Source organism: Benincasa hispida, chromosome 5 (genome assembly GCF_027475165.1).
Source record: "Benincasa hispida cultivar pf3 chromosome 5, pf3_genome.v1.1, whole genome shotgun sequence".
In the NCBI taxonomy this organism is placed as follows: domain Eukaryota; kingdom Viridiplantae; phylum Streptophyta; class Magnoliopsida; order Cucurbitales; family Cucurbitaceae; genus Benincasa; species Benincasa hispida.
Window position 1 is genome coordinate 45,957,743 of NC_143482.1, and position 13,690 is coordinate 45,971,432.

Below are 13,690 nucleotides of genomic sequence, written 5' to 3' on the forward strand. Positions count from 1 at the left end.
ATTAATTATCATTATCATAATTATTTTAAATTTATCAACAACATTAATACTAAAGTTGAAAAATGATTATTTAGCAAAAAAATCGAGGTTAAAAGTGTAAATCTTAAAATCTAGGCTCTAAATTGAAACAAAATTCAAATGTCAAAGGTAAAATTGTAATATTTTGAAATATATAAACTAAATTAAAATCAAATTCAAATATTAAAGACTAAATATGTAATATTTTAAAATCTAGTGATAAACTAAACCCAAAATCTAAAATAAAAAAGATATTTTTCCCTATTTTTTTAAAAAAATAAACATTAGAAAACTATTTTACACATTTTAACCAAATTGAGAAGGAAAAAAATTATAGGAGAAAATGAATACGCGCCAGGTAGGGGTCGAACCTACGACTTTCTGCTTAGGAAACAGACGCTCTATCCACTGAGCTACAGGCGCTTTTTTTCTGATAATAAAAGTTTTTAATTATTTTAAAAACTTTCATCTTCAACCTACAGCCACGAACGTGTCAGTTCTTTCTCAAGCTTCAGCCAAAATCGCCATTTTCTCTTCTCCCTTTCTGTCTCCTTTCTCCTCAACAAAAACCTGCAACAAACAAAAAAAGTAGACCCATCTTTTTCTGGTGGAGTAAAATTCATCCTCTCCACCACAAAAAGATTCCATGAAAAAATCCAAAAAAAACAAAATGACCCTTCTCAATTCCATCTTCTTCTTTCTTTTCTTCCTCCTCCGCTTCTCCACCGCTTCTCCTCCCGTTCCTCGAGGTACCCATTTCACCAATTTTTCACATTCCTCCATTTTCATCCTCTAATTCTTTAACCCCATCTCCTTTTTCCCCCAAATCTTTGCAGGCTATCTTCTCAATTGCGGTGCCACCGATTCAGCCGCCAAGACAACCGTCGGCAACCTTCAGTACATCACCGATGAAGGTTTTATCTCTGTCGGAAACACCACGAAGCTCCACGATCCAAATCTTGTGCCGATTCTCTCGACATTGCGTTATTTTCCTGACAAATCGGCTCGGAAATACTGCTATGAGATTCCGGTGGTTAAAGGAGGCAAATACATTGTGAGGACCACGTATTATTACGGTGGTTACGACGGCGGGAAGGTGCCGCCGGTTTTCGATCAGATTGTAGAAGGGACGAAATGGAGCACCGTGAACACGACGGAGGATTACGCCAATGGGATGTCGTCTTATTACGAGGTTGTGGCGGTGGCGATGGGGAAAATGATGAGTGTTTGTTTGGCCAGGAATCAACATACGGATTCGAGTTCTAGCCCTTTCATTTCGGCTCTGGAGTTGGAGTCTCTGGAGGACTCTGTTTATAACACCACAGATTTCAAGAACCATGCTCTGAGTTTGGTTGCTAGAACCAGCTTTGGACATGATGTTGATGTCATTGGGTAGGTAAACTTCTTTGTTTGCAACTAATTTTTCTTCTAAATTTTGTTTCAGGATTGTGATATTTTGTAGTTGTGTTGAAGACCCAGATTGGCATTGGTATGATTTGAAATGGGTATTGTTTGGATAGAAATCATATGAATCCAAAATGTTGGGAAAATAGTCTTAACATTCTATCTTTGTTGTTGAGTTTTTCCATGCAGAAGACCATTTTAGATTAATCTTTTGGTTTCTTGAATATATTTAGTAGAAACTTGATGTTGATACTTCTTTTGTTCATTTATAATATTTTACAAATGTTTGAAGTCACATGCGGTAGGTTAGATGACAGGTTTTCATATGAGTTTGAGGTCTTGTTAAATATTTAATAGAAAGGTTGTAAGGACTAAAGCAATGTATATGCCAAGTTTAGGCTCCGTATTTAGTTTTTAAAAATGAAGTCTATAAATACCCGTTCCACCTCTAAATTTCTTGTTTTGTTATGTATTTCCTACAAATATTTTCAAAAACCAAGCCAAGTTTTGAAAACTAAGAAAAGTAGTTTTATAAACATGTTTTTTTAATTTGGAATATGGTTAAGAATTCAACTATCTTTTATAAGAAAGATGAAACCATCGTAAGAAATTGAGAAGAAAGAGGCTTAATTTTCATAAACCTAAAATAAAATAAAATAAAAACTAAATGATTATCAAACGAGGCCTTAGAGATTAAAATAGATTATTTGAAATGTTTCAAAGTTTAGGTAATAAAAAATAAGATTTAACGAGGCCTTAGAGATTAAAATAGATTATTTGAAATGTTTCAAAGTTTAGGTAATAAAAAATAAGATTTAAGCTTTTGTTGTTTTATATGCCTAAAGTTGTTTGTTTCTTTTCTCTGTGTGTTGGGTTGTGGAGGTTGTTTATATGTAATTGATGAATGAACTTGAAAAAGGGGACTTAACTTCACCTACAAACTTGTAATTTCAAGTAAGCTATCTCTAAACTTATGATCAATTTTTGGTACTTGAAATTTCAATGTGGAGTTAGCTTTCCAGATGATGCATTCAACCGACAATGGCACCCATTTGTTGATGAGAACCCATTGGTAACATGCCATGCCAACGTTACTCCTTCAACCTTTTGGAATCTCCCACCAGCAAAGGCTTTTAACACTGCCATTACGACCAGCCGTGGGAAGTTGCTCAAAATTAACTGGCCTCCGTTCCCACTTCCAGCAGCCTACTACTACATCTCGCTATACTTTCAGGACAATCGGTCTCCGAGTCCGTATAGCTGGAGGGTCTTTAATGTTGCAATAAATGGCAAGAATTTCTTTACAAACCTCAATGTCACTGCCAATGGCGTGTCTGTTTCCAGTCCGAGATGGCCTTTGTATGGACAGACCCACATAGAACTAACTCCTGCAGATGACATGCCCGTTGGGCCTGTGATTAATGCTGCTGAGATCCTTCAAGTTTTTCGTCTCGGTGGAAGGACATTAACTAGAGATGGTACTTTTCTTCCTCATAAACATATCCTCCTCCTCGGGATAATGTATTCGGTTTCTTTTATTTTCTTAAAATATCAACCGTTCACTTGAGTTGAGATTAATGCAAGAAAGCTGAAGAAGCCATGTTCTTCTTCTTTTGACAAAGCTTTTGTTTTTTTCTTTGAATAATTTGGCAGTGATGACAATGGTGGACTTGGCACGAAGCTTCAACAATCCACCCCATGATTGGAGTGGTGATCCTTGCTTGCCTAAGGAGAATTCATGGACCGGTGTTACTTGTTCCGATGGAAAACTTGCTCGAGTTGTCAATTTGTAAGTATTCTCACCTCAAGAAGCCAGCAGAGAAATTTCTGATTTCTTTATACTTTCATTTTATATATGTTCCGATTAAACTAATAAAATGATTGAACTTTTTCTCCTTATTTTTAATATTTGTGAAGGAACTTGACAAACTTTGGCTTATCTGGTACGCTTCCTTCAAGCATAAACAATTTAACTGCCCTTTCTCATCTGTAAGTGAAAAGTTTTTTCCATTGTCAAACTTAGCTTAGCTATTTGAGTCATCATACTTAAAAAGCTATTTCTTGATTGGCATTTGCAGTTGGCTTGGTAGCAACAAACTCTCAGGCTCTATTCCAGAAATGGGTTCATTGAAGGAGTTGCAAACACTGTACGTTTTGTAGTCGATACCTCTCGTTTACTAATCTGGAACTCTCTTGCCTATTTTATAACTCTGCTTGTTTTGCTGATTGAAGGCATCTGGAAAAGAACCAATTTGAAGGGCCAATTCCTCATTCACTCTCGAAGCTTCCACATATTCGTGAAATGTAAGTTTTGGCCACGATTATACACCTGGAATTATTCCTTCTTTTTGTACCTACAATATAACAACACAAGTAGATAAACCGAGTCCATAAAAGAACAGCAATATCATGCTTTGCTAGCTGCAACACTTACGATTATTACACATGCATGATATTCTTTCCATCTGAACTGCCCTCACTAAGTTTGAAACTAAACTATCTCACTTCGGACTCATTTTTAGCCTTCACTTTCGATGCTCAAACATTGTCATCACAAGTTTGCACATGTTCTCATTTTCGATGGCTAGGAAGCGGTTATAAAAATAACCGAAATGTTGAACTCGATAGAGGAGGAAAAACAATTGCTCCCTTTCCCTCCATAAAGTTTCAAGAGATGATCCAATGGTTTTAATTGGTGACTTTTTATGTCTACAGATTTCTCCAAAATAATGATCTGAAGTCGAAAGCTCTCCAAGCACTGCAGAAGCTAGGCATACACGTCGAGTAAGAAAATGGATCTGAGTTCTTCAAGTTTGGCTCCATTAGCAAATGCTTCTCTACTCTATCAGCCTCTTCTCTCTACTATTCTATACACTTGTTAACTAATGTTGTTCATTTTTTTGTTCTCTCTCCATTTTGTTGATTTTTAGGTTGTAGAATCAGAAATCTATTTGGCTATCTCAAAGGATGGAAGAGAATATATAAAGCTTAGAAGTGTAATTTTAAAGAAAAGGGGCTTTGTAATTTATCAGAATTTCTGCAATAAACTGTTGCAGTATTTACTGTAGTATGAGAATCATATTATCTCCATATTATCGTCTAATTTATTGATTGATTGATTGGTAATTATTGCCTAATTTGCTATTAAGAAAGAATAAGATGCTTTATTTGATTAAGTTTTCTGACAGGTGCTTGGAGTTTACAAGGAATAAAACTTTGAAACTTTTTACTCAAGCCAACAGGCCAAGCCAATTAAGTTTCTCTTTTGAAGGGCTATTTGGAAATTTTTCTTTTCTTCTTTTTGTGATGAATGGTCCCTACATATATATATATATATATATATATATATATATATATATATATATATATAATAATTTCATCAAAATGAATCTTATAACTTAAAACATACGCTGTAATTATCTTCAACTTCATCTAAATTTACTCAAAGTTTATCAAAATGTAAATTAAGACTCCTTTTAAGACTATGCTATTAAAATTTTAGCAACCCCCCCCCAAAAAAAAAGAAAACCAGCCAACCATCGAGATATCTACATTTTTATATGTTCATACATTTCTACCTTTTTTTTATTTTTAAGATCAATAGATACTATATGAATAAGAGAAAAAGTATAACATAACCTCCTCATTAAGAATGTTGGAGAAAATATTATCTAGAAAAAAGAAAATTCCAGATCAAAGAATCACCTTAAAAAGATGCTAATGTCGCAAAGGCATAAGTAACTTTGTTCTCCTCATAAGGAGCATAACAAAAGAAGAGGGTATTAACAAATGCTAATTTTACTTGAATCTACTTTTAAAAGCTAGTAGAAACATATTTTTACAAGGTGAGAATTAGCATAGGATTAAAAAATTGATTTTAACAACTCTACCAAATATTCAAAGCGGTAAAGACTATTACGGGCCCATTTGATAACGTTCCCGTTTCTTCTTTTTTTTTGTTTCCCGTTTCCTCTTTTTTTAAAACAAGAAACAAGAATATGTTTGATAACTATTCATATTTCTTTTTTTAAAAAAAAAAAACATAAACTTGTTTGATAGTTATTTCTTGTTTCTCTTTTCTTGTATTTTTTTCTTACATTTTTCCATATTTTATAATTTAAATATAATCTAATTATATAAAATAAAAATATATATATAACATGCATTAAAATATAAAAGATAATTATCAAATACACATAAGTCTCAATATAAAATTAATAACAATAAATAACTATTTAAAATTTGACTTACAATATTATTTCTCACTTGAGTCATCTTTTTAAAATTTTAAATGATGTAGACTCAAATCTAACTCAATTATATTATTATGTAAATGTCATGGTTGTAAAAATATTAAAATGAATATCTTAGTAAACAAAATTTATATATTTTAAAACTATAACTAGTTTTGTATGTAAGAAAAATAAAAAAATAATAAGTTAAAAAAAATATGTAAAGATGCATATTGAAAAATTTAAAATTCAAATTTAAAAAAAATATATTTATATATACATATTGAAAAAGAAAATTATTTTAAATAACAAAACTATTGAAAATACCTTAAAATAAAGTAAAATATCAGAGTCTATTTGTAATAGATCACGATAGATTATTTGTGTCTATCCTGACATAAATAGACATAGATACTAGTCTATTGTGGTCTATTACATATAGACAATGAAATTTTTTCTATATTTATAAATATTTTGGTTAATTTTCTTATATTTGAAAACAATCCTATTAAAAATTTGAAATTTGAAAACCAAAATAATATTGAAATTTAAATATTTAAAAATTGGAAATTTAAAATTAAATTGACATATAGATATAGAAAAATAATAAAGAAAAAAAGAAATAATTATCAAAGAAATATAAAAAATATATATATATAGAAAAAAATAATAAAATATAATAAAAAAAAGTCTCACAATGAAGCTGACAAGTATTTTGGCCCTGCTTACCCGCAGACTAGCTAAATCTATACTTTTTCACTTATTAGAAACAATTTTAAATAAAATAAAAATGGAATAGAGTAGTTTCTCAATTTTTAGAAATATTTTTCAAATTTTAAGAATAAGAAACATAAATAGTTATAAAAAATGTCAATCTTTTAAAAAAAATGAAAAACAAAAAATAGAAAATAGTAACGTTATTAAATGGGTCTACATAATCAATTTTAACACTCTCAAAAGCAATCCGAACACGGCTACATCGAGAAATTAAACTTTTACTCTAATTTCAACCTCCAAAATCATAACATGAGAAGACATGTACTTCGTTATTGTTGAGTCGTTGACTTGCCTTCTTTTGCCATTCACTTACTCATTTTTCACCTTTATTTCTTTATTTCTTTCCCTTTATTTATTTATTTATTTGTTTGTTTGTTTATTTATTTATTTTTGTAACGGTTAATAGAGTTACAAATTATGACGACAAGTACTTATTCACCAATCTTATCGAGTATTGATTCGTTACATTTGTCCAATTCAATCATGTCATTAGTCAAACTAGCTACTGATTAGTGATTATACATCTCACTTAATTTTATCTAATAAAATGCCACGTCAAGATTTTATTTAGTTGTATTCGAGTGATGAGTAAAAATCAGTATAACTCTACACAAAGCCTAAAGATGTGTTATGATAATTAATTTTATAAATTTTACGAACACTACAAAGATATAATCTACTACATTATCGGTAGAGTGAGTATAACTCAAAAGTATTGATATGCACTCATTTGGTGAGGTTGAAAATTTATATTTTCATACCATATTTGTTGTACTAAAAAAACATCTGCAATTACTTCAATTAAAAGAAAAGAACAGATTTAATATCATTTTGAAATACAATACACTTTGCTAACTTTAAATATACATATATTTGAAGCATCCAAGTCATAGCAAGTAGGCTATTCGTGTTCGTGTTTAAATTTATGGGCTGACAAGAGAAATAACAAATTTTAAAGTTTCATTTGGAAAAATGGCAAAAATGTTTCAAATTTATAAAAATAGCAAAATCAATTTATATAATAGAAAATACTAATCAGTAAATAACAAAACTACTCTAAAACAATAAAATTAAGTACAAACGAGAATGCGAATATATACTGCTTCAAAAACAATACGAATCCCATAAATACACTCTACCTAAATATTATAGAACTACAAATACATGGTATCTAACATTCTAGAAGCAAAGATTAAAAATCACCCAATATGGTCATTAATGCTTCTAGCTGACTGTAGAATGCGTGTATTGCGAGGGAAGATGACGACCAGGCAGTGGAGGTCATTAGAAACTTATGGATGTCTACAACGATGGACTCCCTCCAAGGTGAGAAAGAGAAAAGTTGATTGTACCAATGAAGTTGTTGTAGGCAAATGAGTGATTGAAGGAATTAAAACTTCAGGAGGATGTGACTATTGGAAATATGATTTTGTTTGACATCAAATCAGTTGTAGGGAGTTTCATCATCTTCATTCCATATGATCATTTTACTCATAGGATCTTGAAAGCCAACTTTAAACATTATCAATCCCAAAACGTCATTGTTGAAAACGATGTTCAAAATAGAAATAAAAGTAGAAAACATGTGTACGAGCGAAAAAAGTCGATGACTTGCGAGAGTATTCGTCAAAAGCTAGCCAAGATGATGGAATTCAAGAAAGGTTCGCTGAACCAACGATTGCATACATGAGAATGAGAAGGAGAAAAAGAGATTTTGGGAGGCGACTAAGTGAAAAATATGGAGAACATGAGATTTAGGATTTTTTGTTATCTTATTTTAATAATATCAATATTAATATTAGTATTAATAATAAACTAAACAAATATATATATATATACATGCACATATTTCAAACGTTTAAAGTTTAATTCCCATTTTCCTTTTAAGTACAACAAACCATTTTTACGCAATTCTATATGAAAGTTGAAAACATCGAAAATATTAAGAAAAAAAAGATCAAATTAATTTGATACAAAATGTATAAAATAGTTTATATATATATATATATATATAGATACAATTGAATTTGTAATAAACATTTAAACAAATCAAAAGTTAGTTGGATAAAATAAAATCTGATAATAAAAGATAAAGTCAAATATAAATTAGAGAGAAAAATCAGTAAGTTTTTATTTATTGTGATTACTTTGATAAGTAGTTAGATAAAATCTAATTTGATAATAAAATATAAATTCAAATATAATTCTAGGGAGAAAAATCAGTAAGGGAGTTTATTTATTTACAATTACACTGTATTCATAACTCCATTTTCATTTAAGCTTCAATAATTACACCGTATTTATAACTCCATCAACCACAATACCTACGAAAGAAGCCTAACTCATTGTATAGGCATAACAAAAACAAGATTGGAAAAGTGAATATTTGTTTGTTTGTCAAGAAGACAATTATTTTTCAAAAAGACAAATTGATGGTATAATAATATAAGAAAATTGGTCAAAAATAGAAAAAAAAATACAAAGTATTTACATACTATGGAAAAAAATCATATCAATGGATATTTTTTTTAAAAAAATCCAAAACTACCCTCGATTTCAAATAAATACAAAGTATTTACATACTATGGCAAAAAATCATATCAACGGATATTTTTAGAAAAAAAATCCAAAACTACCCTCAATTTCCTACAGCTACCCTCGATTTCCTGCAACAATTCTTCTTCTTCTTTGTTTCATTTTCATTCAATTCCAAAACAATTTCATTCAGTTCCATTCATCGTCGATTTCAATTCATTTTCTTCTCCAATTTCAATTCAATTGATCATTTCATTGTCACCACACAACTCAGAGGTTTTATTCTTCTTTGTCGATTCGATCGATCACACAGGTACCTCTTCTTCTCCTTCTTCTGTTTCTTGTAATATCTTACATTGTGTTACCGAGTGAATAATAGTTCTTCTTCTTCGAATTTCACCATATTCTCTTCATTCTAATGTTTTATTCTACAAAAAAAAAAAATAATAAATAAATAAATAAATAAAATTAAAGGACAATAACTGTTCTTGCACCAATTCATAAACCAAGTTATTGAACTTTTGCTTCACAATTCCAACAAGTTGTTGCATATAACACTGCGAAGCTATTTTAGAAGCCAATTAGTTGAAAATTCTAAATTAGTACAGGACTGGATCGAAAGGAGTCGATATAAACAGAGTGAGTGCTCTATTTTTGTCTATCTCAGATAGACAGATATAGATGCCTATCTTTGTCTATCAGGGATAGACAAAAATATAACTCTATCTTTGATTGATATTCACTCCATTAATATAGCTTATATGGTTGAAACATTGAATTCTTAAAATTTTGAACATGATCAACATCTTATTACCAAAAGTGCATATGATTGATGATATATTATATTATTATTTGTCTACCTCAGATAGATAGAGATAGTGCTCTATCTCTATCTATCTCAAATAGATAGATATAGATGCCTATCTTTGTTTATTAGGATATAGAACTCTGTCTTTGTCTATCACAGATTGACAGAGATAGACACTTATCTTTGTCTATCAAGGATAGACAAAAATATAACTCTATCTTTGATTGATCTTCACTCTATTTATAATAGCTTATATGGTCATCGGATTCTTGATCAACATCCAATTCAATTGAAAGTGCATAAATGATTGATGATGTATGGTACTATTATTTGCCTATCTCAGATAGACAGAGATAGACGCTTATTTTTATCTAGTGATAGACAAATATAGAGCTTTATCTTTGATTGATGTTAACTCGATTTATAATAGCTTATATGGTTGGAACATCGGATCCTTAAAATTTTGAACGTGATCAACATCTTATTCAATTGAAAGTGCATAAATGATTAACGATGTATTGTATTATTACTTGTCTATCCCAAATAGATAGAAATAGTGCTTTACCATAGACAAATATAGGTGACTATCTTTGTCTATCAGGGATAGAAAAAGGTAGAACTTTATCTTTGATTGATATTCACTCGATTTATAATAGCTTATATGGTGGGAACATCGGATAGACAGAGATAGACATAAATTGTGTCTATCACTATACATATATCTAGTGATAGACAGAGATAGAACTCAATCACTGTCTATTTGATAGACACTAATAGAGTTCTATCTTTGTCTATCACTTATAGACAAAGATATAACTCCATTTCTATCTATCACTATTAGATATTTTAATTATGAATTTCTTACAAAATTTTAGTGATATAGCTTCATTATGAGTTTCTCATATAATATTTTTTTTCATTTTGCATGATCCCATGACTATTCCTATAGTTGTTTTTTTTATAAAGGACAGTGGAATGATTATCACTGCTATAAGAATTATGAGGTTAGTGAAATTTTGGTAGATGACTGTATAGACTTTAATGGTTTAGTTGGTTTAATACATGAATAGATTCAATTGAATGGGTTGGTACTTTTGGCAGTTTTTTTGGATTTTGGCAAAAATAATATTCAAATTGTGGTTTTAATAAAAAGGGACAAATATGTTTTTTGGTATCTAACTTTGGCTAAAGATGCAATCAGTAGACATCCATTAGTTGCTTGTGTAAGTGTTTGTTCCTTTGAGGGGTCTTCTACTGCTATTAGTAGTGCGGATGCTATTAGTAGTGTAGGTGATGATGGTGATAGAATGTGATATTTAGGTTCTTCTTCTTCAAATGATATAAGAGATATTGTTTATGGTGATTTGAAGGTAAAAGTGTATTTGAAAGTAAAGAAGTTTTCAAAGTCTTTTTTTTTTTTTTTTTTTTTTACATAAATGTAATGAAGAATAATTTTCAATTTAGGACTATAAGATCAAATTCAAAGTATGCTGAGTTTAAATGTTTGTAAGAAGGTTGCAATTGGTATGTTAGTATATCTCGGTATAAGAACAATGCGTTGTGGATGCTTAGGAAGTACATTTCTGAGCATGACTGTCTATTGAATACAACTCAGAGTTGTCATAGGCAAACTTCTTCATCAGTAATTGACAATTGCTTTATGATAATTTTAGGTTCAGGTCTACTGATCAATCCATTCCTAGAGACATTATCCATAAGGCTCATACAAAATTTGGAGTTAATATAAGTTATCAAAAAACTTGGAGAGCAAAAGAACGCATAGTAAAAATGTTAAAAGATGATGCAGTTGAATCATACACCTTGATTCCAAGATTTTCTGGATACTCTTATCCTTAGAAGGTCTAGACTTCTTATCAGAAGGTTTCGTCCCCAATGATGATCCTTTCTAAATTTTTCTCTGGTTAACAACATTTGTTGTCCCTTCATGATTCTTATTTTTTCATTAGGGATTGGTAAGTCTGAAGCTCATTGAAAGAGTAGTCATATTATATTTTATTTTATTCATCATAACATTTTTGCGAAATGTTAGAAAACTCTTTGAAAGAGATTTTATAATAAAACTGACTTGACTCTTTTCGTCTATGACAGTCCCATTTGCTTCCGCGATGTTGAAGTGGACCATCATGTCCAGGACATATTCTCTAACAGAGATCTCTTCCTTCATACAGAAATTGTAAACGTATTTAATAGCCTCATGTCGAACGGATGAGGATGGTTGTCTAAACATCGCCTGTAACGACTCCATGATCTCCTTAGCAGTGACCATGCTCCCATGCTTCTTAGTTAATACATCAGATATGCTAGCTAAGATGTAGGCTCAGGATTTTTCATTAGCCCTAACCCACCTGTCATATGTATCCCAAACATTTCGATTTGGAGTAAAGTTGGGAACTAGAGGACGTTCCTCCATTAAAACGAACCTTAAATCATCTACAACTATAGTATCGTATTGATGTTTGATTTCTAGTTGGAATAACCCTAGTTGTTAAATTTGTCGGAAGCTAAAAGTTGGATAATTGAATTCGACATGCTGAAACATAAACAAATTCTATTAGGAAATTGCATCTAAATCCAATTTTATTTTAGAAAAATTAATAATGTACCCATACTTCATTATTTATTTGCAACGATACTTTAGTGAGTCAGAATAGATACTGAAAACGAAACTAAGAAAACCCTATTCATTTCTAAAGTTTGAATTGTTCCGCATCCTATGTTACAATCCTCCAAGGGGATAGTCGCTAGAAAAACGACTAACTAATGCCGCCTAAAAACGACAGTAGACGCAATATAAGAATCTCATGGTTCAAATTAATGGAAGAGACCGTAGGATATGCTGACACGTTCTCCTTCATCCACTTAACTTCCCCTATTCACCTAATTATTGACCTATACAAACACTTTCTGAATAGAGCAGTCACGGTAAAAGTGACACGAAGCCGAACATGAATCTCACGGTGTGAACTCTTAGGAAAATGAAAGCTAACAACAATATATCGTATATAATGTTAATCTCCCACTGAATTCTTCTGAATGATTGGGTATATCTATTTACTTAGGTATATGTCGACTAAAACATCCTAAGTCTACATGATTATCCAAGTATAATGATTATATTTGGATTTAACCTACGATGTCTAAGTAATAAAACTATTTTACTACCTCATACCACTCACGCATGCTCATAAAACCGGGTTAAGAATGCTCAATAATTCAGTTATAATCCCCAGATAGCAGGTGTTCCGTAAACCACCAACTTAAGTACCTCCAGCCTTAGACAGGATTATAGATCGGTTGAGTTTGTAACCAAGGTTTTACAAGATAACAACCTATTTTAACGACCAAAACAAGTTATTGTTTGTTAACCCTGGGTGAGCATGCATCTTATCTTTGTTATAGATTTTAAATGTATAATTCATTTTGTAACACTTTATAAAACTATAGACATATTATAACATACATCAAGCATTTCATAATTTAATATATCAACTTGTATTAAATACATGAAATCCTATATCATGCATACTATATATTATAACATATTGTAACATACTTTCAATGCATGAAGCATACTTCCTATGGTGGGATTTTAAATCTACATGGCATACTTTATGTACATACAAGATTTAATTTAATTAAATATACATTCAAAATGCATAAATAATTAAACATATATTGAAATGGACTGGTTTTGACATTCTAAGAAAATAAAAGCCTAAAATTATTACAAAATAATTTGAAACAAGTCTTGAACCGCCCGAACCAACTCCGAACCACCCAAACCGAACCTCCAAAGGAGAAATTTTAGTTGAATCGGTCTGAAACAAGTTGAACCGTACCTCCAAGAAACAAACCAACTAGACCAATTCAGTTGAACCACCGGTCTAATCGCATG

General features: G+C 30.7%; 1 protein-coding gene and 1 non-coding gene across 2 annotated transcripts; one reads left to right on the plus strand and one right to left on the minus strand.

Moving 5' to 3' along the window:
• Positions 1-368: 368 nt before the first annotated feature.
• Positions 369-441, minus strand: TRNAR-CCU (transfer RNA arginine (anticodon CCU)). The gene has a single exon. It is a non-coding gene; the product is annotated as a tRNA-Arg (tRNA).
• Positions 442-470: 29 nt separating this feature from the next.
• LOC120077042 (Leucine-rich repeat (LRR) family protein) lies at positions 471-4,548 on the plus strand. The gene is made up of 9 exons (XM_039030880.2): positions 471-767; positions 855-1,410; positions 2,437-2,900; positions 3,076-3,211; positions 3,340-3,411; positions 3,501-3,569; positions 3,655-3,726; positions 4,138-4,206; positions 4,353-4,548. Exons 1-9 carry the CDS (start codon positions 665-667, stop codon positions 4,357-4,359), a joined length of 1,548 nt encoding a protein of 515 aa, XP_038886808.1. The 5' UTR covers positions 471-664; the 3' UTR covers positions 4,360-4,548.
• Positions 4,549-13,690: the final 9,142 nt, after the last annotated feature.